General features: G+C 43.0%; 1 protein-coding gene across 3 annotated transcripts in view; it reads left to right on the top strand.

Annotated features, from left to right (window-relative positions):
• LOC115761027 (semaphorin-2A) overlaps window positions 1-27,641 on the top strand; it is a 55,665-nt gene that overhangs the window by 10,306 nt on the left and 17,718 nt on the right. For all 3 annotated transcript variants that reach the window (XR_004017701.1, XM_030702638.1, XM_030702639.1), the window contains exon 2: window positions 6,583-7,194. Coding sequence is in view for 2 of the 3 variants with exons in the window: in XM_030702638.1 (XP_030558498.1) it covers window positions 7,008-7,194 (187 nt within the window). In the remaining variant the exon portion in view is untranslated. The remainder of the gene's footprint in view (window positions 1-6,582; window positions 7,195-27,641) is intronic.

A 27,641-nucleotide genomic window follows, 5' to 3' on the forward strand; every position in this document is an offset into this window, starting at 1 on the left:
GCGATGGTCGAAAACCGCGGGGGCAGCAGCGAGCTGGCCTTGGTTTGAGTTTCACTGTTATTGAATACTTTAAAAGGTTTTACGGCAGCAAAAGTGTCGGGTTGATGTCCATGAATGCCATGAGACTTGGCAAGCCTCTAGCGCCCCATGGCAATTTTAGTTGAAATTTATTTACTAATTGCTTATATTTGAAAGATTTCTGCTGTGACTGCCGCCGCTGCTGTTGTTGCTGCTGCTGCTGTTCCTAAGGCTGCTGCTGTGCTTTCGTGGGGGGTTTTTGTGTGCATGTGCGGAAGTTCACACACGCATGAACACCACTCGTTGTAGACATTGACAACGACATGCGTGCTGTCAAACGCACTCCAAGCAGGAGCAGGAACAGCAGCAGGAGCAGCAGAAGCGGCAACAGCAGGCACATACCCAGGCTCCGGCTGCGGCTGGCGCAGATCCAGGCACAGGCAGCCAACACGCTTTTGCTTGAGCAGCTTGAAAAGCAGAAAGGAGTTCTTCAACTTGCACAAAATTTCAAATTTCCGGGCGTTTTTACCCACGTGCCATGACTTGCAGAGGATTTAGGAAATTGTGTACGCATGTTTCTGGCACTTTGCATGTGTGTGCTCGGGTGTGTGTGTGTGTATGGGTGTGTGTAGGTGGCCTCAACTATTTAGTGTTTTAGTATTATTAATGCATGATTTCAATGCGAACACAAAATTTCAATTTGCACAAACTTTAGCCACGGGGTCTGTTGCTCTGGTCGTGCGAAGGCTTAAAGATTAGACCATGTTGCATTGGCTATTAGCAACAAATTTCAGCTAGACGATAACCGTTATCGCAACCCAACAATGCACCCACCCTTAATGCCTACAATATGCGTTTCCGTGTGCGGTCGCTGCTCGTTTCCGTTCGCCTTTGTCCCCTTCACCCTTCCCCCTCTGCCTACTAGCCCGTTGCCTGTTCGGCGTGCTGTATCTCGTTCTTTGTTGCCGTGGCTGTTGCTGTTGCTGTTGTTGTGATGCCTTGTCTGACGTGATAATCCGCAGGAATTAATAAATAAACCATTAACAAATAAACTAGAGTAAATCCCATGCAGCATTGCACTGACTGACCAGGAGGACGTGGGCGACCCTTATCAGAGGCGCACGCCCGAGCAGGCGTTGTGTCGCGGGCTCTGGAGGGGGTGGCTTGTCGTTGACTTTCTGCAAACATCAGCAAACGGCATTGTAGCTGCTGCCCTTGGGCTAACGCAATCGTACAGTGGAACGTCTGTTAACGTGGATTTACATACCGGGTGTTTCGTATATCAGTGCCTCGCCAGCTTTTGCACTCAAAATGTCCTCTGTTTTCCTAGCCTTCAGTTCCTGTTTCTGCCATGTTATTTTTGCTTATCAATAATCGCACAGCGGCAATAAATTTTATGAGCGTTGCCTTACATTATATTCATGTATCAGAACGGGTATTACCCGGCTTTGCCCGGGCCACGTTTGAAATTATTCGCATTATATTTTATATAAAAGTTACGATAATGAACAAATTGTAACGTTGTACCCCACTTAAGGTAGCTACATTAAAGCTTAGTTTTGGGCTTTTCGTTGGTCATTAATCAGTCAATCAATCAATCAGTCCGGATATAGTGTTTTGTATACATAGACAGCTGTACATACATATAGTTTATTCTAATTCGTATTGTTGAAAATGACATTTGTGCGTGTTTGAGTTTGTTCAGAAGACGACTCTTGAATTATTAGTTAATTAAATGGCAGCCAATAAATAATTGACCGTGGCGGCGGCACACTTTCAGGGGCTGTCGCACAGACACAATGCCACTTTAATTAAAGGGTGCGTCGTTTTAGGAAAAATGTCATTTAAATATTTAAAAAATATATAGTGGAACGCACTGGTGGTTGGCCATTGTCATTGACACTGACATTGCGCACGACTTGGACGCTTCGCGGCCGGAACAATGACGTTAATGACAGTGACGAGTGGCTGTGCGCCTCTAGGCACGCACATGCATCGAATACAAGCAAGTAAACAAACAAACAAACAGATAAAATGTACGCAGCAGCTAAGGCTAAGGCAATAGGCAGGACACGGCACACGCACACACAGACAGCAAAAAACAATCAAATGACACGGGCGTGCAAAATGTTGCAGGCGGCTTAGCTAAGTGTGTGTATGTGTGGGGGTGTGTGTGCGTGAGGCTTGCACTTGCTAACACCCGCTCACACACTCACGCATGCAGCAGGCAGATTAACAAACACCAATACAGACAAACGTCAACAAATGGCGCCTGATTGCATGGAAAGGCAACTGAAACAGCAGCAGGACAAAAAACGACAACCAGTTTGTCTGCGTGTTTGCATTTCTAGTCCGTCTGTCTGTCTGTCAGTCAGTCTCTCTCACCATCTCCCTCTCGCTGTACGACAAACATTCAACATTTTGCCGCCATTAAAATCAAATTGCGCTTTCGTGCACGATCCTGGCTGGCATAACCAAGCAGCCAGCACCCAGCGCGCTCTGCCGTTTCGGCAATTTCGACTATTTCAGCATTTTTATACCCTAAAACCATTAAAAATGGTTGTCAGGGTATAATGTTTTTGGACAATTATATGTAACAATCAGAGAGAAGCATTCTCGAGCCTATAAAGTCAATGCATATTTAATCAGATTGCCGGAGTGAGTCGGTCTCTTCATGCTCGTTTGTCTGTCTGGGATCTCAGAAGCTGGAGATGGGAAATTCGAAAGATATATTCTTCTATACAATATGCAGATCGATATGTACTCTTCGGTATATACATAGGTTTTAAGAAATGTTTTTTTATTCATAGCTGGAAAAGATTTTTTCTTGGCATTTAGAAGGAATCTGGAATCATTCTAGGTATCTCTTGGTCGGGCACTCCCGATTGAAGCACTCGTACTTGTTTTATGATTAATAAAAGCAAATGTAAATAGTCCCAAAAACCAGCTAGCGTAATGAAAGCGAATGTGCCGCCGCTGCTCAGTCCAATTCTCTGCTGTTGCTGCTGCTGCTGCTGCACTTAATTTCAGGTCGACCTTCACACGGTGCAGGGTGGCTTGAATTTGGCTGGTTCGGTTTGCAGTTGGCTGGCAACCACCTTCGCTCCCTCCATCTGTGCACCCATCAGCATCGTGCAGCACTTTCGTTTAATTTCTATTAGCGCTGCCGCGACGGCTGTCATTGCTGTGGCACGCGGCGCAGGTTACTGAGGTTACCATTGCCATGTCCACGAGGGTGGGCGCAGCAGAGGTAACATGGCATAGCCAGCGGTTGGTGGGCGCAGGGTAGCGGGCACAGCAGACTGCCTGCTGATGATTGTTTGTATTTCTCATGGCACTCGATGTCAGTCAAAATCGTTTCCATTTTCCCAATGCGTCTGGCTTTACGATTGACAATTTCGTACCAGAGGCAGCGAAACAGTTTTGAACTGTCAAAAAAAAAAGAGATCCCATAACTGAATTAGAGATGTCCGTGCCTCTGGAACGAGCATGTTTTCGAAGAAATAGAACTCGGATTTTGCCTCGATTAATATGGAAATATTATAAAGGGCTAAAAATGAAATTAAGCAAAGCAAAGAATGATTTTAGGTGCTGTATTTGCTTGATTTAAGTTACATGATTATTACCAATTAACAAAGCTTTCGGTAAGCTTAAATGCAAATAAAAGCAAATTAAGAATATCCTTTTTGTTTTTATTTTCCTTAAGATCCAATATTTCACAACATTCGCCGAATCCTAATTGTGGCTATCCTCCAAACGTTTACCTAAAGACGTCTACATAAATCGTAAACCTTCCAAAATATATCTTAAGGTTCCCTACGCATATTGTATAGATATTTTATTGCCTATTCGTCAGTTGCTCAGCTTCTCAAGCATCCGTCGGCGAAAAGTATGCAGCAATTTATTCCATTTCCTGATTACCCCCTTGCTTATTGTGGGAGCGCATCTGAGAGCCATGTCAGCCGTTGGCGGCGCCGGTTCCCACTCATTTTGTTCTGTTTGTTGTTTGTTTTACAACGTTTTTAACTTGTTTGCAAGGATTAGGTAAGCAACTCAAACACAACAACGTCGAGCACGACTTCGACGTTGGCGTTGGATGAATAGCAGCCAAATGCAAACTCATAAAAAAAAGGCGAAGCTGAACCTGAACCTGGTATCGTCGTCGCCTTTGGCAGTGGGCTGGTCTGCTCCCTTTGGCTGGTCCCGAAGGGTAACCTGCAGCATTTGGCGTTGCCAACATTAAATGCATCGAATTACATTTTCTATTAACCAGCGCGGGCACGGAGCCCAAGGATGCGAATGCGGGTGAGCTTGAACCGGTCTGCTGACTTTGACGTTGCCATTGGGCAACGGCGGGTATCGCCCAGCTGGAGCAAGAGCAGCCGCTGCTTGTGGACGTTCCAGGTCGCTGCGGGTCGCTGGCTACTTTGTGGCTCTAGCTGTGTACGTTGTGTTGTATATGTGGGTGTGCCCTCGGCAAATGTTGCTCGTTTGTTTGCTGTTTGTTTTGCAATTCATTTTTTAACGCTTTTTCGCTGTGATTCCTTCGGCCGCTGCCTCCTGTCGTCGCTGTTGTCGTTGCCGTGGCTGACATTGTTGTGCGGCGCCTTGAAATTGCAGTGCCAGTGCCCTGCTCCTGGCCCTGTTTCTGTTTCTGTTCCTGTTCTTGCTCCTGTGACTTACGTAGCCGCCTCCGCCTTGCGCCTTGCCTTGATTACATAAGTTTTTTGCTGCGCTTTGGCCAAGAAGCCGCCGGCTGCACACGGTCTGCAGCCAGTCTGTACCGTCACAGCGTCAGTGTCCCGTGTTTTGTTTGGCTGTGTGTTGTTAGAGTTATGAAAACTTTTGTCCTTGTTTTTTGGAATAAGCCTTCTTCCTCCACGTATTTGCCGGCTCTTTAAGCGCACATTAATCAAAGTTTTTTTCTCCCCCGTGTTAGTCTAAGTTTGAGGGCATTTATAAGGCAATTGTTGAGCTTGTTTTTGTGCGCTCCAGTGCACAGGACAGGTGCGGGTTCCAAGCGAATCCATGCAGGGTGCCGTGCTGTGAATGCGCTGGCTCTGCTGTCTGGGCAATCGTCTGAGTTCCCTTGATGGAACAAATTAAAGCCTTATGCTTTTCGTTGTCGCACAAAGCGGCCACAAATTGTCTTGGCTTCCAAACACACACACACACACACATACACAAACACACACACACACACATACACAAACACACACACACACACATACACTTACAGAAAAATTCCAATGCACAAAATTTAAGCCGAAATGCAGCAAACGCCAAATGCCAAAACTTTGTTAACTTGCGGTCAGCTGAACAGACAGTTTGCTGATGCTCCTGCTGCTGCTGGCCTTCGTCTGATCTGGAGTCAAGTCCAAGCGCGCCATGAGTAGCAAAAGTATGCGGAAACTTATTGGGCTGTCTGAAAGTTATTACACTGCAAATAAAGCTGGGCTCTCGAAACAAACAATAAACGAACACAATTAAAACAAATGCTATATGCCTATTTTATAGAGATTGAGGAAACATACAGCTGTCATTAATTCTGAGAACTCCATATTGTATGTGAATCGGTTTTAATAATTGAGACACTACTGTATTAGAATAGCTTTTAGCTTCTTAAGAACTCGCTGCAGCTTGATTTTTCTATCGAATTTTTTCGCATTTAAGAAAAATAATAAAGTTTAAGTTTTCATGCAAGTGCACACACACACAGCTACTGCTGGCTATCGTCTAATTGTCTTTGAGTGTCTGCCCTGCAGCTCGGGCCGTCTGCGTGACTGTCTGAGTGACTTATGTCTGGCCTTAAGAGAACTTTTTGCAGCCTATACAAATGCAGCATTGAAATTGTGCTGAAATTTCCACAAGGCAACACGCGAAGCCACAATGTAAAGAAGGCAGGAAAAAAAAATTGAAGGAAAACATTTAGCCAGAGTCTGGGCACACACACACACACACACAGACATACAAAGTATTTCTACTGCAATTACAAGCATATGCATAAATAATAATGCACGAAAATGCTTTAAGTGCAAGTGTGTCTGGGTCTGGGTCTCGGTCTGTTTCTGAGTTTGGGTCTGGTTTGGGGCCGAGTCTGGCTGTTGGGCCAGCCTGGCTGCCAACGGTTCCTGTCTGCCGTCTCTAGTGTCCTGTCTGCTCCTGGCTGGCTCAACTGGCAACAGTCTCGTCTCGCCGGCTCTCTGCTTAAATCGAGACTGCATTTAACTCCGCCGCTGCGGGGGTGTCAGCAACAGAGGCAGCCGCTGCTCTTCAGTTTGAATGTGTCTGCAGTTACCCTTGAAAATTGTGTGGATTGCATTTGTTATTGTTGTTGTTGTTGTTGTCGTCGGACGCATAGCGTTGCACGTTGCACGTTGCACGCTGCATGCACTAAATGAGTTCAATACTCTTGGCCGAAGACTCGTAAACATAAACAAAACTGGGAAATATACAGGGATATTATGCGCTCTCCAGGCGCATGCGCTCTAGCCATTACTCTCCCTCTCTCTCTATCTCTCTCACACACAAACTAATTCTCTCTCTCTCTCTGTCTCATTGCAGCACAGGTGTCAGGAATAGCCGAGCCATCGAGCCGAGCTGTCAGTTCGTGTCGTATCGTTCGTCGTGCTGTGTGTTTATTTAACACAGTTACTCGTGCTTTGGCCACTCAGTTCGTATTTGCAGCTCGTGCCGTGCGTTCGTCCTTCACACATACGCACACACACATTGTGAATCCTCAAGTTTTCGCGTATATCGCGGCGAACATGTGAAAACAGTCGAGCACTTCCGATCAGATCATAACTTTTTCCTGGCTCAATGGTAAACGCCGTGCTCAAAACGTGTTCGTCGATTTTGCATCAATTTAGTTGGCATTGCGATTGAATCCTTTTTTGTCGCCTGATCGCACACGTGTGCGTATCTCTGTGTGTCTGTGAGTGCCACCTGTTTTTAGTTACATAGCCCCAGAGCGCGCCACAGGACCAGGCATGTTGTGCTCGATGGCCAAGTTGCGGCGGAGCCTGCTCAGCGCTGCTTGGCTGCTTGTGCTCGGCGCGCAAATAATTTATGTGGATTATGCTCGGGCGGATTATGAGAACACTTGGAATTTATATTACGAGCCACCTTGTTGCACGGGCGCAGCAGCTGTTGGCCATCACCTGCGGCATCACAAAGGTAAGTCCCGCCGCATTTTGCCATAAATCATTCTCGGCATATTTTATATTACTGGTTTTTAGTTTTAAGTAAGTGCAGCAGCTGCTGTCAAATATGTAACTTAATTTATCAACCTTCAGGCCCGTAAACTTATTGGTCATATGAAGCCAACCCACATGCGTCTTATCTATTTCACGCAATCTGGCTAAACTAAATGGGCCGCCTCCCACAAAAAAATTGTTGAGCAGCTAAGCCATGCATACAAATCTTAACACAACAATAGGCGGCCAAAGCAAATCGAAGCGTGGTAAATAAGTCAACAGCTTAGGGCTTAGACAGCCGCGAATGGCCAGCAGGACAGCCGCTTAGCCATTTTTGTACACATGCACGAGATTCCACTCTCTTCCCGTTTTTTTCGGCTAAGGAATAATTTTCACTTTAAGCGGATTTGCTTTTGTTGCCGCCCACGTCTGCAGTCGCCGTCGTCGTCGCCGTCGCAGTCGGAGTTGCTGCTTTCATTGATTTGCCATTTCGTTTCACTTCCGGCGACCGTTATCCTTTCGCAGGACTCGTATTGCTTTTGTATCTGGCCATTGTTTTATTTGCTTGGCAAAGACGTTGCTGCGGAATCGACTCCAACTTATAGACTCATTCGCGCCAACACAGCAGCCTGTGTTGCCTCAGCCCTCAGCTTGGGTGAAATTAAAAAGTTTTGCGTTTTCCACAGTCTTTCTTTTATTCTTTTCTGTTTTATTTCATTTTTTTTTTGCTTTGTTTTTTTTTTTTTTTGTTTTGTTTGGTTTAATTGCAGGCTGCGACTGGGCGACTGGCCAGTCCGACTTGCTGGCATTTACGCCACTTGAAGCTGCCTTTGCGCAGCTTTTTGTTGTTTGCTATTAGTGTTTAATTAGTTTTCAAGTGGTGTTTTTATAGACTTAAAGTGGGCTTATGGCTGGCCAGATTTGTTGCCCGATATGTGGGTAAGCGCCTCTTGGACACATACATACATACATTCATGTGTGTGTGTGTGTGGCCCACATTTTGCCTGTTGAATAATTAAAAGTCATTTGGCTAAATCAAACATGAAAATTACCACAGAAGTGCATCAAAAATGCAGCTCACATTAAGTAATCCGCTTTAATTTACTCGCATTCACATCCATTTATCGCCCACCCATACACACAAACACACACACACATACGAGCACAGAGCTTCATTCAGCGTCACCCGCTCATCCGCTTACAGTGCGCCGCAAAAGTTTGCTGCCTGTTGAAAGACAGCAACTGCTATTGCGACAGCTACTGCTGCTGCTCTCGCTTTGTCGCTTAGTTCATTTGCAGAGCAGTAAATAAAAAGTTGTGCGCAAAAGTTTTAATTTTTATGTTAACACACATGTGGAATTATGACAGTTGCGCCATGTTTTGTGGCACACGACTTTCCTGCTGACCAAATCGCCGCCAGTTGCTATTATTTTCGCTTGCAGCTGTGTTGTCAGTGCTTTGGGGCTTGTCGCTGCAGCACAGCCCCAGCGCAATAACGAACCATGTACAACAACAACTGGACAAAGCGAAATATTTAATTCAAATTATAAACCATAACTGCATTCATGTTTGTACAATTACCCGCCGTTCATTGTTTGCAACTGCTCCGCAAGCTTAATGCACTTCAATACAATGTGGGTTTTATTACGGTTCCTAGTTAGTTTATTGTTGTTGGATAAAAATTCCTCTTAGGAATTGTCACTCTCGCTAGGTGGGATATAATTAGCTTACTTTTTCATTTTATAAATTTTTATTGAAATGGATTTTACTTTATTTTTGTAGTTGAGCATTTAATATGTCAATTAAAAAGAAGTCAGCTCCTAAAATCTTTTCAGCCAATACGATTTAATGTATTTTTTTTTTTTTTGATGTTTTCAGTTTCATAATTTGAAAATTTCGTTTCCGTTCCCAATCTAGGTGGTATTATATCACACTCATAATATAATTTCTTTGCCATTTAACTTTGCCTATAAAAGTCGACTAAAATTTGAAAGGTATTTTCAAAAATTGTTTATACCAAAAATGGGTTTGAAAATATTAGAAATATAAATTAAAAAGTAATTCATAAAATTATGTATAGAAATTATAAACTTAGCTTTTTTCGTAAGCCATAAATTATTCATAGTTAAAAAGTAAAGGCATTTGCCATGCAATTATTTAGATGATTTCTAAACCGCAAAGAGGATGATGACTTTAATATGCCTTATATATAAATTTAAAATAGATATATAGCCCTTTTGGAGCTCTGACTCATATGTCTAAAGGAATGGGATTTATAATTAATTAATTGGCTATTAGTTGAGTGACAAAACCTTTACGATATTAAAGAGAAATATTAGGAGTTTGCATTTTGAAACCCGAGTACAAAGAGCCAATGGAAACCGAGAAAACCGCAGCCACTTAAACAATTAATGCAATCAAATCAAAGACAAAGCGCAATTGTTCTAAGATGGTTTTGTGGGCGCGCTGCGTGGTTCGGATGATGTGCTTGCTATGCAAATAGAGGAATGGAGAAATAGGGTGCTAACCCTTTACCCAGCCCCAACATAAAGCAAGCAGCGAGTACAAATTTTAAGCACCAAAGTTTTCCGGGACACCCACAAAAAGTAAAAATAAAACGAAACTTAATAAAGGTATGCAACGGCTAAAGTAAGCAACAAAAAAAAAAAAAAAAGAAGGAATGAAAAAAGCCAAAAAAATAACACAAACAAAGGCGAAGAGCAAAAGCAAAGTAGAAAGTAGCATATCAGATGTTTGTGTTGTTAATTAAAGAAAAACAAGCAAAAGTTTAATGGCGAATATTAGCGAGAGTTCCTCTAACCCTCTACCCGTTGGCGAGCTGGAAAACCAAATGCCAGGCCGAACTTGCGGCCGTTGCGTAAATAGAAACAACATCTACAAAAAAAAAAAAAAAAAAAAAAAAAGAGAAAATACTCGGCCAAAAAAGGGTGTAAAAATACACAAAAACTTGCTACACTTTGGCCAACAACGTTCGGCCCTCATTTCGTGCACGCACGCAAGCCCCAAAGAAATAAAAAATATAAAAAGCAAAAAACCAAAAAAGAAAATGAAGAAAACAGAAAACTGAAACTGCGCACAAATGTTTTGCTTGTAAACTTAAAGAATTTGGGGCATTTAGCGCTGCCCATTTTACAAAGCAGCTCGACAAACTTTTCCTGGCAAAGTTTGGCGCCAGGTAAGTATGTGGGTAGCCCTCGACCGGCCGGGTAAATTAGCCAGACAGACACAGAAAGGTGGGACGGGCGAGCGGAGGCGCGTCCATGCTGCAGCCCAGCAATTAAGCAACAATTTTCAGCTGTAATCGCAATGCCAAGCATCTGGCAGACCAGCGCCAAAGTCGAAGAAAAAATAAATAAAGTTTTGGTCCGTCTCCCATAAATCCATCAGCAAATTTACGAAATTGAATTGATAGAGCTTTTGGCTTTGTCGTATATCGCAGCATCAATTATTAAGGCATAATAAAGTTGATGTGCGGCAAACAATTTGAAGGCAAAGCAAAATGCTTACATGTATACACACGCACACACTCTCACACACACACGCGCGCATAGCCACATACCCACATTTGCCAACAACAACAATAACAACAACAAAACAGCGACAACGACAAATAATCTTGAGTCAGGTATTTGTTGATGTGCACACATTCCCACACACACGCAAACACATTCTTAAACAGCACACACACACATTGATTGTGCGATGCGGCGTATACGCAATTTACTGGCCGCCCCTTAAAGTAGGCGACGTGAATTTAACAAAAGCTGACAAATTGTCACACCGACGCACATAAAATCAATACATTGAGCAAACTGACGTCAAATAAGAAGAATAAGTAGAAGAGGACGTGGGTTGGCCTGTTGCTCATTTTATGGGATTTGTGCCAAAAATAAAAACATGGTTAATCCTTACCGAAGAATTCCCAGGCCTAAGCGGTTTTACTCGCCTTGCTCGCATTTCAGCTGGCTTTTTGGCAGCCTTGTTACCGGCCGAAATTCGCATAAGCCATAATTTACGGCATACACTGTTGACCCAATTTCGTAGGGTAACGCGTTGTCTGCGTTACGCGAAACAACTTCATTAGGCAGCTGCAGCTGCAGCTCGGTTGCCTTTGCACTCGGCGTGGGCAAGTTGCAAATGCCATAATTCAACTTATGTGTAACGTTTGGCCAAACAGTCGAAAGCCGCAAGTACAAATACTTGTCAGATACACACACACGCTCTCGCACACACGCACACACACACGGCGCGTTGGCCGCAAAGTGTAATATATCTTGATACACACACACACACCAACACACACACAGATACTTGTACATGCTGCTTAGCATCACATGTGGCATACATTTTGGTGCACCGCAGCGACTGGTAATACATTCTCTTTCTCCCGTTAAGTGTGTGTATGTGCGTGTGTGTGCGCATGTATTGACACCTACCAACACAACGACAACGAGACACAGCAGGAGTCTTTGGGCTTGTCGCTTCTCATTTAAAGGCGGCTCCAGTTAATGACTACAAATTAATTAAACCAAAAATGTCTTTGCCACTAAATTTTATTATACAAGTTATTGTAGTGTTTTTCCGCTGTTGGTTTTGTTATTTTACTCCACAATGTAATGAACAGCCAGACTGTTTTTAAACAAAGATATTTTATTAATAATTAACTTAACTTGATTATACCTGAATGAGATGGGTTTGTTCGGATCACTATATCATATATAAGCAGACATTGGAGTTTTACTTTAATATACTTGTAGAGGAATTGTGTAACACTTAGAAGGTCAACTTTCAGAATAAAGTATATATATTTTTGATCTTTTAATGCTGGTTTTGGCGATCTTTCTATTTTATAAATTTTAGCTTAGCTGGCTCGAGGTCTAATCTGTATTAACAGTCGTGTCCATATAGCCATGCCCGTCATTCCATCTGCTTCTATGTTCTTTCCTGTCAAAGATAACTTTCTTCCTTCAAGCGAAGGATAAAAAAATTAAACCCAACAGGAGTAGAGATCATAAAATGCTGAGTCTTAAGCAAACATCATGGTCATGCATTTTTTCGGTGTATTTAATCTGTGATACTCCACAGATAATATTTTCCACATTTTTGTGGTGGATGGTAAATTGTGGCTTGTCAGCCATATTGCGGGCGCACTTTTTGAAACATTTCAACTTATTGGAATTCTTTATTTATTTATATTTTGCACTTAAGCACGGCGCGTAACTATTAAATAAAAATAAATGTAATGTAATGTGCAATTTATTTAATTTATTTTAAACACATGTCGCTTGATTTAATTAACTGGACATGGCCGTTGCGGCTAGAGCCAGGAAACAGCTATCAGCGTGTTGTGCTGCCAATGCTGACACACGACTGCCAGGAGCGACAGCAACAACAACAACAACAACAACAACGACACAGCATTGTTTTACAACAATCATGTTGTGTGTGTGTGTGTTTTTAATTAAACGCTCGCCATATTGAACAGTTTATTGAGGTTGAACTTAAAGCTTTAAAGATGGCCGATAAACGATTTAAGCAAATACAATAGTAAATAATAGTTTAGATTGGCTATTAGCCATGGCTCTCAGGCACACACACAGACACGCACACGCACACGCACACGTCGGTGCCACTTATTTACACTTAATTCAATTATCTGTTAATATTTCACCATTACATTTACAACTGGTCGCACATATCATGGCTAAAGGCAATTCGAGCTGTTTGCCAAACATGCGAGTACTTATTCAAGTTATGGAAGCAACTACTTTGCCAGTAATAGCATAAAACACGCTACCAATTGACCCCCAAGAGTACTCCACCCCACTAATCCGGGTGGTTGAAAAGTCACTGAAAATGCTGCCGAACCCCACGTCCAGTTCTTGTGCCAGTTATTGTTGTTGGGGTTGCTGGTCAAAAAGTTCAGTCGCATAAATAAATACTTACAGCTATCATAAAAGCAACCAACCCTCGCCTCATATCCACCAAATTTGTCTATTGTGACTGCGCTGCATTGGACGCCAAACTATTTTGACCAACGGCATCTGCCAAAAGGGCGCATAGCAGCTGCTTGCCGTGGGGGTTGAACTTGGACTTCAGTTGGTAATTCCAAGCATATTGCAAAAGTTAAATTGGTTTATTGTCAGCCGTGGAATTTGTCCATAGAATAATTGCATTAAGTGCAGCCAAGCAATATGGGAAGCTGTTTCCCATCAAAGGGCATGTGTGTGGGTGTATGCTTGTGTGTGTGGTCGTGCATAGGAATGAACTGCTAAATGCTCAAGCGCCCCCAGTAATATGCAATATGACCAACTGCTAACATGCTCCATGTGGGCCACAAAATTAACACATCATTTAAGCGACACACAATGGCAGCCCTTCACAAAGCAATCACACAAAACTCTAGCAAAATATATGTACAATATGCTTGTGTATAAACAAACAAACAACCAATTTCTAATTATTGCTTGCCTATTCAAGAACTTGATTATTGAGCGTGTGTCTGTGGGTGTGGGTGTGTGTGTGTGTAGTAGTGTGCGTGTGTGGCTTTGAAAATTGTTCACACAACGAACCGCCCATAAAGTATCTGGCTAGAAAGCGGTGAACAAAATCGATTGACCCGTTTCCGAAAGATAGCGCCTGCACGTTTATACATATGTGCCGTCCCCTACATCTAAACCCAAACTCCATCCCCCGCCCCTATGCCCACCCCTACTAGGATCATAACAATAGCAGCTCACAGACAAAAGCCGGCACGCTCAATAATATTATTAAATAATGAATGATAGGTGGGCGGTGCGATGGGGCGGGCAACGGCTGTGTGCCGACTGCTTGGTATGTGCAGTCATTTATTATAAATAATAAACGTGAAACAAAGGATCTCATCCGCGCCCACACCACAGCGTACACACACACAATAAATAAAGTGGCATAAATGCAAAAAGGCAGACAACAGCCAACAGAGTTATGACCACGAACTTGTTCATATCTCTGTTGCATGTGTGGCAAGATGGCTGCCTAAGAATTCATTTGGCTTCAGCTTCTGCAGCTCGGTATCAGGCGCCGTGCAAACTATATTACGTATACGCAGCGTTGTGGCTCTGCCGGCACGAATATGCAAAAAATAAATAAAAAATTGACACGCAAACAAACGAAATCAATGCCGGAATTATGCACTCCATTTATGGTTTAATTTATATGACAACGTAACGCCAGGGTTTATGATAAACAAGCACATCTGAAGGGCGTTTCAGCACGCCAGCTGCCAAGCAAGAGAGTGCACAACTCTGAAATACCCTGCAACAAGCTTTGACTTCTCCTAAAAGAAGGGCTAAATTGTGAGACAATTTTGTTTATTTAATTTCATAGACACCGCAGGCAGCTTACAAAAATTCTAATTCTTACCCATAGCATAATGTATCTATATATATAAATCATCACAGAGGTAGTTCAAATTGCACATCTGAATTTCTCTAGTGCACATAGTCTCTGAGAGCGACACACAGATAGACGGACGACTTCGCTTTAAGTCCCGACCATGAATATATATGCCTGTCTGCCACACTTATTACTTTCTTTTCGATGCATGCAATTGCACAGCTTTGTCATGCCCTCCTTAGACATTAAAATGGATACAGGGCATATTGAGCGACTCAAACACGAAATGCTTTATAAATGAAGACAACAAGAACTGCAATAAAATGCCAACAACATGGCATATCAGGCACACCAAATGTCAAGTAAAACAACAACAGGCAGACACGTGTCTAATGTGCCAGTCGTTTAAAATATACAAATTCTCAGATGATTGTGTGTGTGTGTGTGTCAAATTTGCGAACATTTCGTATGTCAAATGTGGTCTAATATGAAAATATAAATCTCGGGAAGCATTTTGCATGCGGCTTGGGTGATGCTCAAATTATGCGTGGAGCATAAAAGCCGCATGTGGAACATGTGGTTGGGCGCATTAAATTGCAAGTGCGCTCGAAAGTATGCAATAAAAATTTGCTAATGCGCATAGCCCGAAAATGAGCATGGGGCGCGTGTATGTGTGTGTACTATGGCATGACTGACACACACACACACACGAGAGCACAATTGCACATAAAACCGCCAATTTAAAAATGAAAACTGCCGGCCATGCGGTACTGGGGGCATGGCACTGGCAGTGCCGGTCGCCCGCCGACACGCTCTGTTGCCGCATAATTCTCTTTTTTGTTACTGCTCAATTTCTGCTGGGCTGCGCCCTTGCTATAGCTGTAGCTACGGCAATTGCCATTGCCACGCGCACACACACACACACACACACACACACACACACACACACACGTACACATATATACACTTGGCGCGCAGCTCGGAGTGCGGTTGCGAAACAAAAGTGAAATTTAGCGGCTGCAATTACCGCGCAATTTCGTCCAAATTTCCTTTTTGCTCTATATATGTGTATGCCTGTGTGTGCGTGTGTGTGTATGTGAGTGCGCAATTTGCCACACTTATGCCGCGAACTGAACTTCCTCGAGGGGGTGTTGCCAAAATAAAGTCTAAAGTATAGTATAGCTAGCCGCAAACAACAGCCGGCTAGCAATCATAAAAGGTAAACACATAAAACCCAAAGGGAAGCGCGCTAATTTGAGGGGTGTACGCACGGGTCTCTTTCTCCCCAAAAGCTGACGCCTGCAAGTATGCAATGTGCTTTGAAATTTAAATTCTCTACCATAAATAAATGCTGAGGTGTTGCACAAGTGTGCCGTCTGTCGTCCTTACCCGGGAGTTGTTGCTAAAGGGCGCTTCTCTTTAAATTTTGCCGCAAGACGGCGCCGTCGGCGACATTGGTTGACTGTGTCTGCCCGGCTGCCCTCAACATTACCACAAAGCTGTAGCTTGTAGCCGTATCTGTGCCTGTCTACGGTCAACTGCAACTCGTCTCGTCTCGTCGCGTCGCTTTGCCTTAATTTATGCACCCTTCTTAAAGGCAGCCACGGGAAAACCTGCTGCGTCTAGTTATGGCATTGCATGTGGGCTTCTTCTGGCTGGGGCACCCTTTGTGTTATTTTTTCCCGTCTTTCCATATTTATTTTTGCTTGGTTTTGCAGCTTTGCTTTTTCCTCATGTTGTTAGTTTTTTTATGTGCTGTTTTTTTGTTTTTAGGTTTACGTTTACCCAATTGAGGTGAAACGGAAATGAGCTGCCGGAAATACCTGACGGCGTGTACATATGTACCTATGTGTGTATGTCTGTGTATCCTCGCATGTGTGTGTGTTTGTTTTTTTTTTTTTTTTCGTGTGCTGCATAGTTGCTTGTGCGCCTGCCCGCAGGATTAACGGCCTTTACTTTAATGGCCGCCTTGTAATTTAAAACAATTTAGGCCACGCGTCGTTGAAACTAAATTGGCTGAGCGTGAGCTGCTACCAAGGAAACTGCTGCTGCTTTTGCTGCTGCTGCTGCTGCTCCCAAGCAAGTTAAAGTTAACCACATTAATGTAGTAAATCTTAAAGCCTTGCTGCATAGGCGTGCCACTGGGCTACAGTGGCTGGTCGAATAACTTCTGTCATAAGACGACAGCACGCACATGGCTGCGTCTCAAGTTGCCTTTCTCGAAATAAACGAAAGTATGTCTCAGGCTGGGTCATTAGAGATGGAAGACATTTTGATTTTTTTGTTCACTGTGACTGCTACTCTCAATTCTAATAATTGTGGTATCATTAAATTGATTTACTTGCTCACTTGCTACTTGCTTTGAATGTTGTTAAGTTGTCAAATGACCGAGCTAATATTATTATAATTATTATAACTATTAATTTTTAGAGCCAAGTACAGTCTGCTTAATGCGACTTTCACTGTTCAGTCCTCTGTTAATTAAGTTTACCTTGATAATCCCCGGCTTATTATCTCGTATTTTTCTAGTATCAGCTGTCTTAGCCCGCGGCTAAGAAAGTCTCAGCCTGACAAGCCTCTGGAATGTGCTCTGCGGTTCCTGTCTAGACGATGAAAGGGTTGCTATTTAATATTTTTACTTCAAGCAGCTAAAAAGATTGCCATTAAATAGTATCCCATTAAACCTTCTACATTTTTCAAAATATTCTTTGTTTTTCTGTTAAAACCAATTTAATTCAAATTCAATTGATACCATTTCTATTCTAGATGTTTGGATTTGGCTTTAGGACCTTAATTTGATCTATTTTTTCGTCAGGATGTATAAGATCTTTTTTTTGCTCTGGTTTTGTAAGCACTGGAAGAGCTCGTACCTGTAGACATAATTGCGACTCGTATCGGGTATATAAATATTGCTCATCCCTAGTGGCTAGTTGTCGGCAGATATTTGATCGAGGTGCAAAGTTATGCGCATACGGCAAGAGGGTAACCTCAGTGGGGCTGGGGGGCAATATGGCCACGAGGCGGCAAAGCGTTGCGTGCGTGCTGCAAGACGTTAGCATACTTTCAGGTGTAAATACATGTCGAAAAGTAGGCAACAAAGCCGCAGCCCAGTCACAGACACGCACACACAGGCACACATGGACATACACAGCGAGTAAAGTTGCCTTTTGTCACGAAATAGATACGCCTTTGTGTGGCAATTCGTTTGGTGGCGCGTCTTGTGCTACTTCAGTTTCCGTTTTGCGAGGCGCACAGGCACCAAAAGGATAATCAAGTCGAAAAGAAGCAAACGTGTTGAAAATTAAGAAAATAACAGGCTAGCACCACCCAAAACAAGCCACCCAACCACCCAGCACACGCGACCTGCTGCCAATCAACGCCGCTTGGCACGACAACGCCAGCGGCATTATTGTTGTTGCTGTTGGTTTTGCCCAGCCACAAATTTGCTGACACCACATACAGACATACAGAGAGATGGCAAGTTAAAGAGAGACAGAGAAAGCTCTCTGAAGTTGACACAAAAGGTGTATCTTGAAATAAGCATATTATTATGTGCTGTGTTTTGTTGGTATTATGAAAGGCGCTAAAACGACAAAAATGGCCAAATCTAATGAGGAAACACAGAGCAGAACGAGAAAAGGCTCCCCCTTGCACAGACAAGTTTTACGCTTACCGAGCAAACAAGTCACATGATTTATGGGAGCATGAGGCCAGGAGCAGGACTGAGGCACACATATAAAAAGCCCTCATATTATTATAAGTAAGGCGACCGAAAATCATTTGACTGGCACACCTTAAGTCTTTTATTATGATTAGACTTCTTTTTTTTTTGTTGTCTACGTTTTTTATGATTTTTATGAAATAAATCAAACAACATGCAATGCCCAGCCTAAATAACCAGGCAATGCAATTGGGGGACAGTCTGTTTATTTCCAAAATGAAATGCATATAAAGAAGGCAGCACATGTGACAACTGCCGAGGCTCTTCAGTCTGTCAGTTTGCGTTAATTAGTTGAGGACTGTTTAATAAAACGAGCTACATTATAATTGTATAGCACATATACACACAGACCTACCTTGAATCGAGTTTCTGTTATCCTTTTACTTGAACTTGCAACTCGTATTTACATTGGAGAAACTCTGCTACAATGTGGGTAATTAAAATTGCCGTCGCTGCGAGACTTTATGCTCGCTTGTATTTATGTTGCCAGCGTGTTTGCCACACACACACACACGCAGAGAGACAATGTCTTACCTCTTTCAGTTGAGTTACTTTGTAGGCAGGCTCCACGGTTCACCCGTGTCTGCCTGGCCATCATTATGCAGTACTCTTTTAACGCACAGTTTCAGTTTCTCCAACTTTAATAATGTGTCTTATTTATGGCTCTTACTGCCGGCGACTCGTTCCTGTACATCATTTTGCCAACAAAAACGAAAAAAACAAATAGCAGCATAATTTCTGCCGCATAATTGCAACATTAACAGGTTAATGGCTGTCAGCTTACTCACGAAATGCCATTCTATGTGCTACGAAATGTGGGTTATTATGATGCGCAAATGTGTTATAAACAAATAACGTCAAGTGCTCGTTGCTGGCAGGGCGGGGCAAGGCCAATGGCCTGGAAAATAAATAAGCTGCGGCTTATTTAAGAGAACGAAACACAACTAGCTAGTTAATTACACAGAAAAAGAAAACCAAGCGCGGTAGCACCAGCAGTCTGCTGTTTAAAGTCGTTTCCAACACTGAAAATCAATGTTTAAAAGTACTTAATAAAAGTTCAAACTTAAACATTTTCGAAGAAAAGAATACACTGAGTGGTAATATTTAGAATATATGAAATAATTACATTTATGTCGCAGATCTGCTGGTAAAATGCTCATGTATTATAATAAATTGATGTCCATTTGTCCACTTTCACGAGGAAAGAACTTAATGTTACCTTAAGCACAATTACTTTTAATAGCTGAAGAATTTCTATAATAATATTATGCATGATATACACTTATTTTTGCTATTTTTCCCTTTTTTTGAGTGTAATGTACAAATTTGCCTGCTTTGTTTTTAGTCATTAATTTATTTTTCTATTGATGACTAAATCGAATATGACTCCTGTCTTGAAGTCGGTAGCATCCCACACCGTCATAGTACAATATCAGAGGGAGTCTTAAGGAAAGAGTCTTTCGGGTTATTTGATTGATTAGAAAAACAGCTGTGGCGGATATCAGCGGATGCTAGCAGGTTAAATGTGATAAACTTAGCCCTAAGACTAAAAATTAATAATTTTAAAAAGTTTAAGCTCCCTTCCAGAAAATATAAGCTGTAGCCGATTCAACAACAAACCCAAATTAAAAGCAAATTGTTTCGCTGGCCATCAACATTTGAAGTACTTGTAAATTGTTAGCAAAGTTACAACTTAAGAATTTCCAGTTGATATATATTTTTGTTTTGAGCATGACATTTTCTGATTACGTATGTCGACATCTGTATATATAATTATGATTTCATAAAACTTTGAATTGTGCATGATTCAATTATTTATGATATTTCATTATGGCACAGACATGAAATGTATAGCAACAGTGGGTCGTCTAGCAACCACCCTTAGTACAAGTCGCCACCCCAAAAAGAAAAAAGGAAACACAGCGCAAACATTTTTCCACTTAATTAACATGCAGGCCGCACCACACCGCACCACACCGCACCTCACCGTGTCGAACCGCACCCGCTCAGGGGTTAAACACATTGTTGCAGTTATTAAACTATGTTACATGTTGGTCCAAGACGAGCAAGAGCTGCGCTATAGATATAGATATACGTATACGGATAGGTACATAGCAACCACCTCCATGGTGGTCGTGGTGGTGGTGGTGGTGGTGGTAACGCCTGGCCAACCCATCCTCTGGCCAGCTGTTCTGTTCATTGACTTGATGGGCAACAAAATGGCAAATAAAATGCATGCAATGCGAGCTAAACTTAAGCGTTGCCAAAGCCAACTTTTTCCGCTGCATTAACATTTAAATAAGTTTATCTGAGCAGCTGAGGGGGAGGGGGGGGAGGGGTCAGGTGGTTATCAGGAGGCGCAACTTGAATTGAAGTTCTTGAGGCGTTCAGCGTGGCAAGCGGTGTGGCGCATAAATATTTATAGTCGTCCCGCAAGGGCACTAAAAAAGCAAACAGCTTGGGCGGGCCAAGAGTTTTTTTTGTTTTTCAGCGGCAGCTTGAAGTCCCGAATGACGCCGCCTGATTTATGTGCTTTTGAACATTTTTGCGTAATTTAATTAATGACGGAAATAAGCTGCCACAATAAGGGGCAGGCTACGCAGCGAGGCAGCCTGGCAGCCGAGCAGGTGGGCTGTGTCTGGGCGCGTTAGTTGCCCAGGGCGTGCACTTCATATCACCTGGGCAAGGGCTGGTGGCGAAGATTAATTAGCGCTTGTAACGCAGTCAAGGCGCGGGGGCAGCTTGTTTAGTGCCGCAAAACAAATTGCCGGCAATTGCGCCAGTCTATAGCTATGTGTGGGTGCTTCTGTGTGTGTGTGTGTGTGTGCATGCCTAAGGCATGTGTGAGCTTTGGGAAATCAGCGCAAAGTGCGCGGGTGGCTGCAACAATTAAAAGACCATTTTGTGTAGGCGTGAAACAGACAACACACGACTGCACACAGCCCGCTCCTTACAGGGCATAGGGTATAGTTAGTTAGGGCGTAGTTGCAACAAAATGCGGCCAGCTCGAAAGTATGCTATAAGAAATGGGGCCAGCGCCCAATGGAGCTGCTTTATGTCAATGTCACAAGTTGTTCATTCAGTCGCCAGCTGGGCCAAAACCCAGAAAGCACACACTAAAGGCTCTAAGCGAACGGCAGAATGTGAGGCTGCGGTTTGCTGGAGGTGCTTCAGAGTGAAAGTGTGGCTATGTAAACCGTTGCAACGCCATTTGCCAGCTAAGCAAGCATAGTTTACGGCTAAGCACGCAACCAGCGCAATCAGAGCCTCAGCTCTGATGATAGCAGTCAGGGAGAGGGACGGAGAAAGAGATATAGCGGTGCAGTGACACATAACCCCAGGGATATAAAAAAATTTACTACGCTCTTAAAAATTCAAATCACCTAAAAATATGCAAGAGTCAGGTCCCCTTGCAGCGTGCTCTCGTTGCCGGTGTTCACAGCCATCGCATGTTACTTTGTATTTGTTTTGGGCACTGCTGAAAAGAAGTGCAAAATCCAGCCCCCACAGCAAATAGTACATATCTAACAGCCTGCACTGAAAAAAATCAATAATAACCAAAAAAAAAAACTTCGCTGAACTAAAAGTAGTGACAAGAATTATGTTCACATGGCATATCTTAAAAAATTATATCTGCACATTTAGATATAGTTTCCTGTTATTGACTGCGAGGCGAGATTTGGACCAGAGATCACAAGCACCTTAATGACTGGACACCGTACCATATATTCGAATCCTGGACCGAAACCCCATGAGAATTTGAATAAAATAATTAAAACAGCAAATATTGGTTTTAGAAGTACCGAAGAAGGTTTGCTGATTTACTAGAAGCATCATTTATATTATATTCTAAGAGGAAAATTTATAGAAAGGTAATGGAATTATTCTATATGCATTCCAATTTTTCTCAGTGCATGTATGTAAATATACAATATACAGCTACATGTGCATATATGTATGTACCCGCATGCCCGTATAAACTGCATAGACCAAGACACTCTTTGGTTTTTCCTGCATAAGAGAATGCGGCGTATCTTTGCACACGTTTAGTTTTCATAAATTTTCGCTATAAATATTTATGCTCGTGTTTTGAAATATGTAAAATCGGTAATTGGAAAATTTTTATCATGCTTGCATTTTCATGAATTTTCGATAGCACCTCACGGTGCGCCCAACATGTTCACCCCGCCGCCCAACTGTGTCTGATCATATGGCCAGGGCTTTATTTTAATTTCGCATGGCACATATGCATGGTGACCCCAACGTGGTCTGATATTGAATTCCAATTATCCAATCTAATTATAAATTGCTTTACAGCGCACCGTCAATGCTGAATTTTGAGTAGAATTCTGTAGGAAAATTTTAGGTAAACTTAAGTGGGGGACTGCAGCTAAAGCTATGCAACATGCCACAGCTACATAGAAATGACAACCTATATATAAGCGCTTGTATGTGTGCATGTGTCGACATTTTACTTACATGTGTCAAAGAGCAGCCGCCCAGAAGCTGGCAGAATCATCCGCTCTGCGCCTGCACAAGGAATTCGGGCGCAAAAAGCGCAGCGCCAGAATCCAGGAAGTCGGGACGCGTATTTTTCAGCATATTAAACAAGCCAAAGGTTCTCAGCCAGCTTCGACTTCGACCCCTTCTTCTACTCGGAAATGGGCGCAATGCATTTGCCATTCGCCTGTGCCCCCGCTCTCTGCATCCAGATGCTACTGCTGCTGCTGCTGCTGTTGCTACTGCCTTTGGCTTTGAGACTTGCCGCTGAGACTTTTCCTGGCCATGGCCTCTTGCCGGCTGTCTGGCTGTCGGGCCACGTCCTTGTCTGCCTGACGTCTCAATTTTTGGCTTTCTTTTTTACATCAGCGCTTTTCCTGCTCACGTTTTTGGGCTGCCATGACGCATGACGTAGGTGTCTAGACTTGCTAATGTTTCCTCTTGCAGTTGCACACACACTCACTCACACACTGAGCCTTACACTAGTACACACACGCTCGCCTTGAGCTGCCGACTCTCCAAGATAAAGACATAAAATTTTCTGCTGAATTATGTAGTTTGCTTTTTGTTTGGCCAACTGCAATTGGACTTAAAGTTGTGCACGTTCGTCTTGCCTGTGCTTGATTTGAGTGAAGTTGACCCCAACTGCTTTTATGGCTATAATGCACTTGAGCCTTGTCTGGCCCCGTCCGTTCGTCTGTCCAGGCTCGTTCCTAATTGCCTGCCTCGGTTTATTTCCCAGCTGCACATCTGTGCGATCTGTGCTGCAAGCCAAATGAGCCAAGTGACAGCCAAGGATCATCAGAGCCACGACCCGACTGCTGGCCTTTCTGTTGGCTTCTATTTATGTTGCATATTGCTTTGGCGCCTGTTTAAATATTTAGTTTGCTTTAAGTTGTCGCTGCCATTGCCTCCAGCCGCAGGCCACTGACATACTTCTGGTAATGGCGGCAGCCAACTTGTAATATATTCCCACGCCGTTTCGTGTCGAGTGCATATACACACCCACACCCACACACACACACACACACACACACACAGTCTTACTCTTGGCCACATTTACAACAACACAATTGCACGTTTGTGTTTTTAGATTACAGCATTGTCTAGTTGCCTCTGCCCCTGTCTCCCCAGTGCTTTCTCTGCTACTGCCACTGGCTGTTGTGCATTATGGTATGAACTATATCTTAATGTACGCTTGTATGTTTGTGTGTATTTAGTTCAAGTACTGGCAGGCGGACTGCTTGTCTATGGCTTTATTATGCCCTTGCTATGGGTATTTCAGTTTTATTATGACTTGTATAACGCATAGACATCTCCGACTTCACCTACAGTATATATCTTCTTGATCAGCCTTTCAAATCTTATCATTATTAGGCTACTAACTGTAGAATCGATTAAAACACATTCAGGTTATTCAATAACCTTTTATTATAGTTTAACTATGTCCGTGATATATGTACTAAGCTGCATCAAATTGAACTTCTATATCATATGGCTTCTACAGTAACAATCTGTTAAGATCAATCAAAAAAGTGCTTGTATAAAAGGACTTCTAGGCAAGGGTATTCAATTTTCGGCTTGCCGAAGATAGCTGTTCTTTCTTGTTTTACCATACATATCTCTGTCTATCTCCCGCTCTATCTCTCACACTTTATGTGTGTGTGTCTCTGTGTCGCTTGGCGCTGCTTTTTACGGTACGGTCTTGCGGCCATCATAAAATGGCATAAAGAAGCAGCAGCAAAATGAAACCAAAAGCACAGCGCAGTAAAATGAAGTCTAAAACTAAATCCCGCATAAGGTACGAACGTGCTCAACACAAATGCCAGGTGCTTACTTCTACACGTCACTGTTGGCACCCGTCGCCGCCGCCGCCTTCGTTGTTTACCTGACTGGATTTTTACAGTGCCTATTTGTACCGAACGTTTGTTGTTCTTACACACACCCATACACACATGCATGCATTTAAATATACATACATATATATGTGTATGTATATATGTTGCGGCAAGTTGATGTGCTCGAACAAAGCGCTGAGCAAACTTGCCAACGGCAAAGCTAAATTTAAGCCAACAGGCAGTTGGCGCACACTTTGCATCTTTGCATATGGCCCGAACTCCGCTCAACTGGAAGCTGTTAAATATCGAACACACATTTCTACACTCGCACACACACATACTTTTGCACACGGCTCTGGTTTGCAGCAGCGATTGCGAACAGAGCCAACTGACTTTGGTAAATGGTCTGAGATTTGTGCGACAGTTTCTGCTGCCGGACCAGATAAGCCTGATGTATGGCCACCAAAAGCACAACTTAAAGCCAAATGCCAGCTAATGCACCTTCAATTTAACACACACACAATCACACACACACACGTGCACAATTAAAGCTCAAACTCAACTGACTGTAAGTTTTACACGAAACCTACACTGAAAAAAATTAGCCTAGTTTAACAATTAAATTAACTAAAAATCTTTAAATTGAGAAGTTAAGCAATAATTAGATTGACAAGTAACCAGTGAATTTTAATGAGGAATAGATATACAATTGTGTGGGGCTAGAGTTTATACGTTGACAATATTTACAATAAAATTCGTGGGTTAAGATGAGTTCTGCAAAAAACATTGCATCAATTTCTAGTCCAGCCAACCCCTTTTTTTCACTGTATTAGATAGTGTCTTAGCTGGCGAATTGCAGTGCCACAGCAGAGAATATAAAATCAGAAACAGGGACACTAATGAAAACACGAGCACGCACCCGAGTGAGGCAGGACTCAGTCTGCGGGCCCCAAAGAGATGTCAGCTGCTGGCCACATCAAACTGAAGTCTGTCAACACCTGCTGTTGCCACTGCGAGTGCTGTCTTCATATGAACTGATTTTCTTGGCTATTCGCATAGAGTAATTGGTTCTTGTTATCCTTTGGTGGCATTTGTCTTAATAACGTTGACTTTGCCACTGGCTCGTGCCGCAGCTGCCATTTCTAAGCCATTTGGCTTGCGCCGCAGCTGAGTTGTTTTTGAATTTGGCCGCCATTTTGTGCTGCAAGTTCTGAGTGCTTGGAGCCCAATCATTGTAAAATTAACGCCATAAAAATGACGCACTCGCTCCCTGCCCCTCCCAGAGAGCGGCAGGCGCAACCAAGCTGGCAGAAACTGAAGTAAAATCAAATAAAAATTAAGTGCTGACTCAGTTCGTCTGGAAAAACCGGAGAGTGTGCGGCATGCAAAGCACAGATAAGAATATTTTCCACTGAAAAAAAAAAGCAAAAAAAAAAAACAACAAAAATAAAAGCGTGCTGAGGTATGGTCGGGCGCCCAAGCAATAGACAGAGCCAGTCATTTACATGGCCACAAAATACAACAATGTTAGCCAGAATTGTTGCCCAGGACTTGAAGGCTAACGCATGAATGCGTCTGCTTTGCTGCTGCTGCTGCTCGTTGGCCATTGAGTAAGTGAAATGTAAGGCCAAATACTCATACAAATAACAGAGCCTACACATGCCTTGGCTAACACAAAAAGCGATTTGAAGCTGGCCCAAAATGCATTTAGCCAATATGCCGAGCCGAGCAGAGCAGAGCAGAGCGCGCCTCTGAAAACTGCTGAAACAAATGATGCAAATACATTTTCAGTGGCCTTTTCCAAGAAAAAGAAAAATATACGAGAATTTTTCTTAGCTCTCTGGCAGTTTTTACCTGCCGCCAGTTGGCTGCCCCAAGCCGCATGCTGCTTGATGCTTGCGCTGTGGCTGTGGCTGTTGCACGTGCTTGTTGTGGGACCGTTGCCGTTGGAAGTTAAGTATACGTAACGTAAACGCAAATTTAATGCTTGAAAAATTCGCTTAAATGGATTTAAGTGCGGCATTATTTTTTTTTTTACGTTTTTTTTTTTGTTGTTGTTGTTGACCCCGCTGCCGTTCCACTTGGGCGGCTGCTGGCGCTGTGTGCGTTATCTTTGTGGCCAGCGTTTGTCGGGGCAGATAAATGAAAATCTTTAAAAAAGATGAAGTAGCAGTCACAGTCAGGGCACAGCCTCTGTCTGAACAGCAGCATCAGCATAAGCATCAGTTGCCGAGTAGGCTTTTGTGTTTATTGAGGCTACTTATCGACTGTACACAGTCAAGTTCGCTTTGACCCTTGATACGCTTCAACCCAGTTGACCCAATTGATGCACTGGCTAACAGTGATGAACGCTTTTGGGCTGAAATGTGTGCTAATAGAGGGCAGCTTAGAGCAACGACTTGAGCGCACAGCACTGCGTATACGCAATGAAACTTAATCAATTGCATTGCTTGACCGTAAGCAGGCTTCCTCCCGCGCTCAGCCTACATTTAATTGAACATTCGTTTGTTTTTGTATACTCGCACATATTGCTGGAAATGCATTTGCATAATAAACTGGTGACCCAGTTTGCAGAATTTATGCCGCCTCGATAAATCAGTGCACAGTCTGTGTATGTTTTCTATATAGAAAAGCAATCACTTTGATGCACAGGCTCATGAACAGCAGTAGGACACGGTTGCAATATCTGTAGATGTGTGTGTGAAAAGGATTTGGCCGCCTGCTTGGCTGCTTTTAATGCACTTGACTTGCGTTTGATTCGAAATGTCGACCGGCATCCGACTGTAGCTTGTCTTGTTTATTGAAACACGAACAGGCCTGGAGTGCACACGACCTACTGCATGTTGCCCAATGCTTTAGATGCCATGAAATTTATATGCTGACGCACTATATAATCTACGAGTGTGTCGCTGGCCAACAGTGCTTAACCTCTGATAGCGGCATTTAGATTCAAGCGTTTATTTTTGCGTG

Source organism: Drosophila novamexicana, unplaced genomic scaffold (genome assembly GCF_003285875.2).
Source record: "Drosophila novamexicana strain 15010-1031.04,08,12 unplaced genomic scaffold, DnovRS2.1 tig00000462-arrow-pilon, whole genome shotgun sequence".
In the NCBI taxonomy this organism is placed as follows: domain Eukaryota; kingdom Metazoa; phylum Arthropoda; class Insecta; order Diptera; family Drosophilidae; genus Drosophila; species Drosophila novamexicana.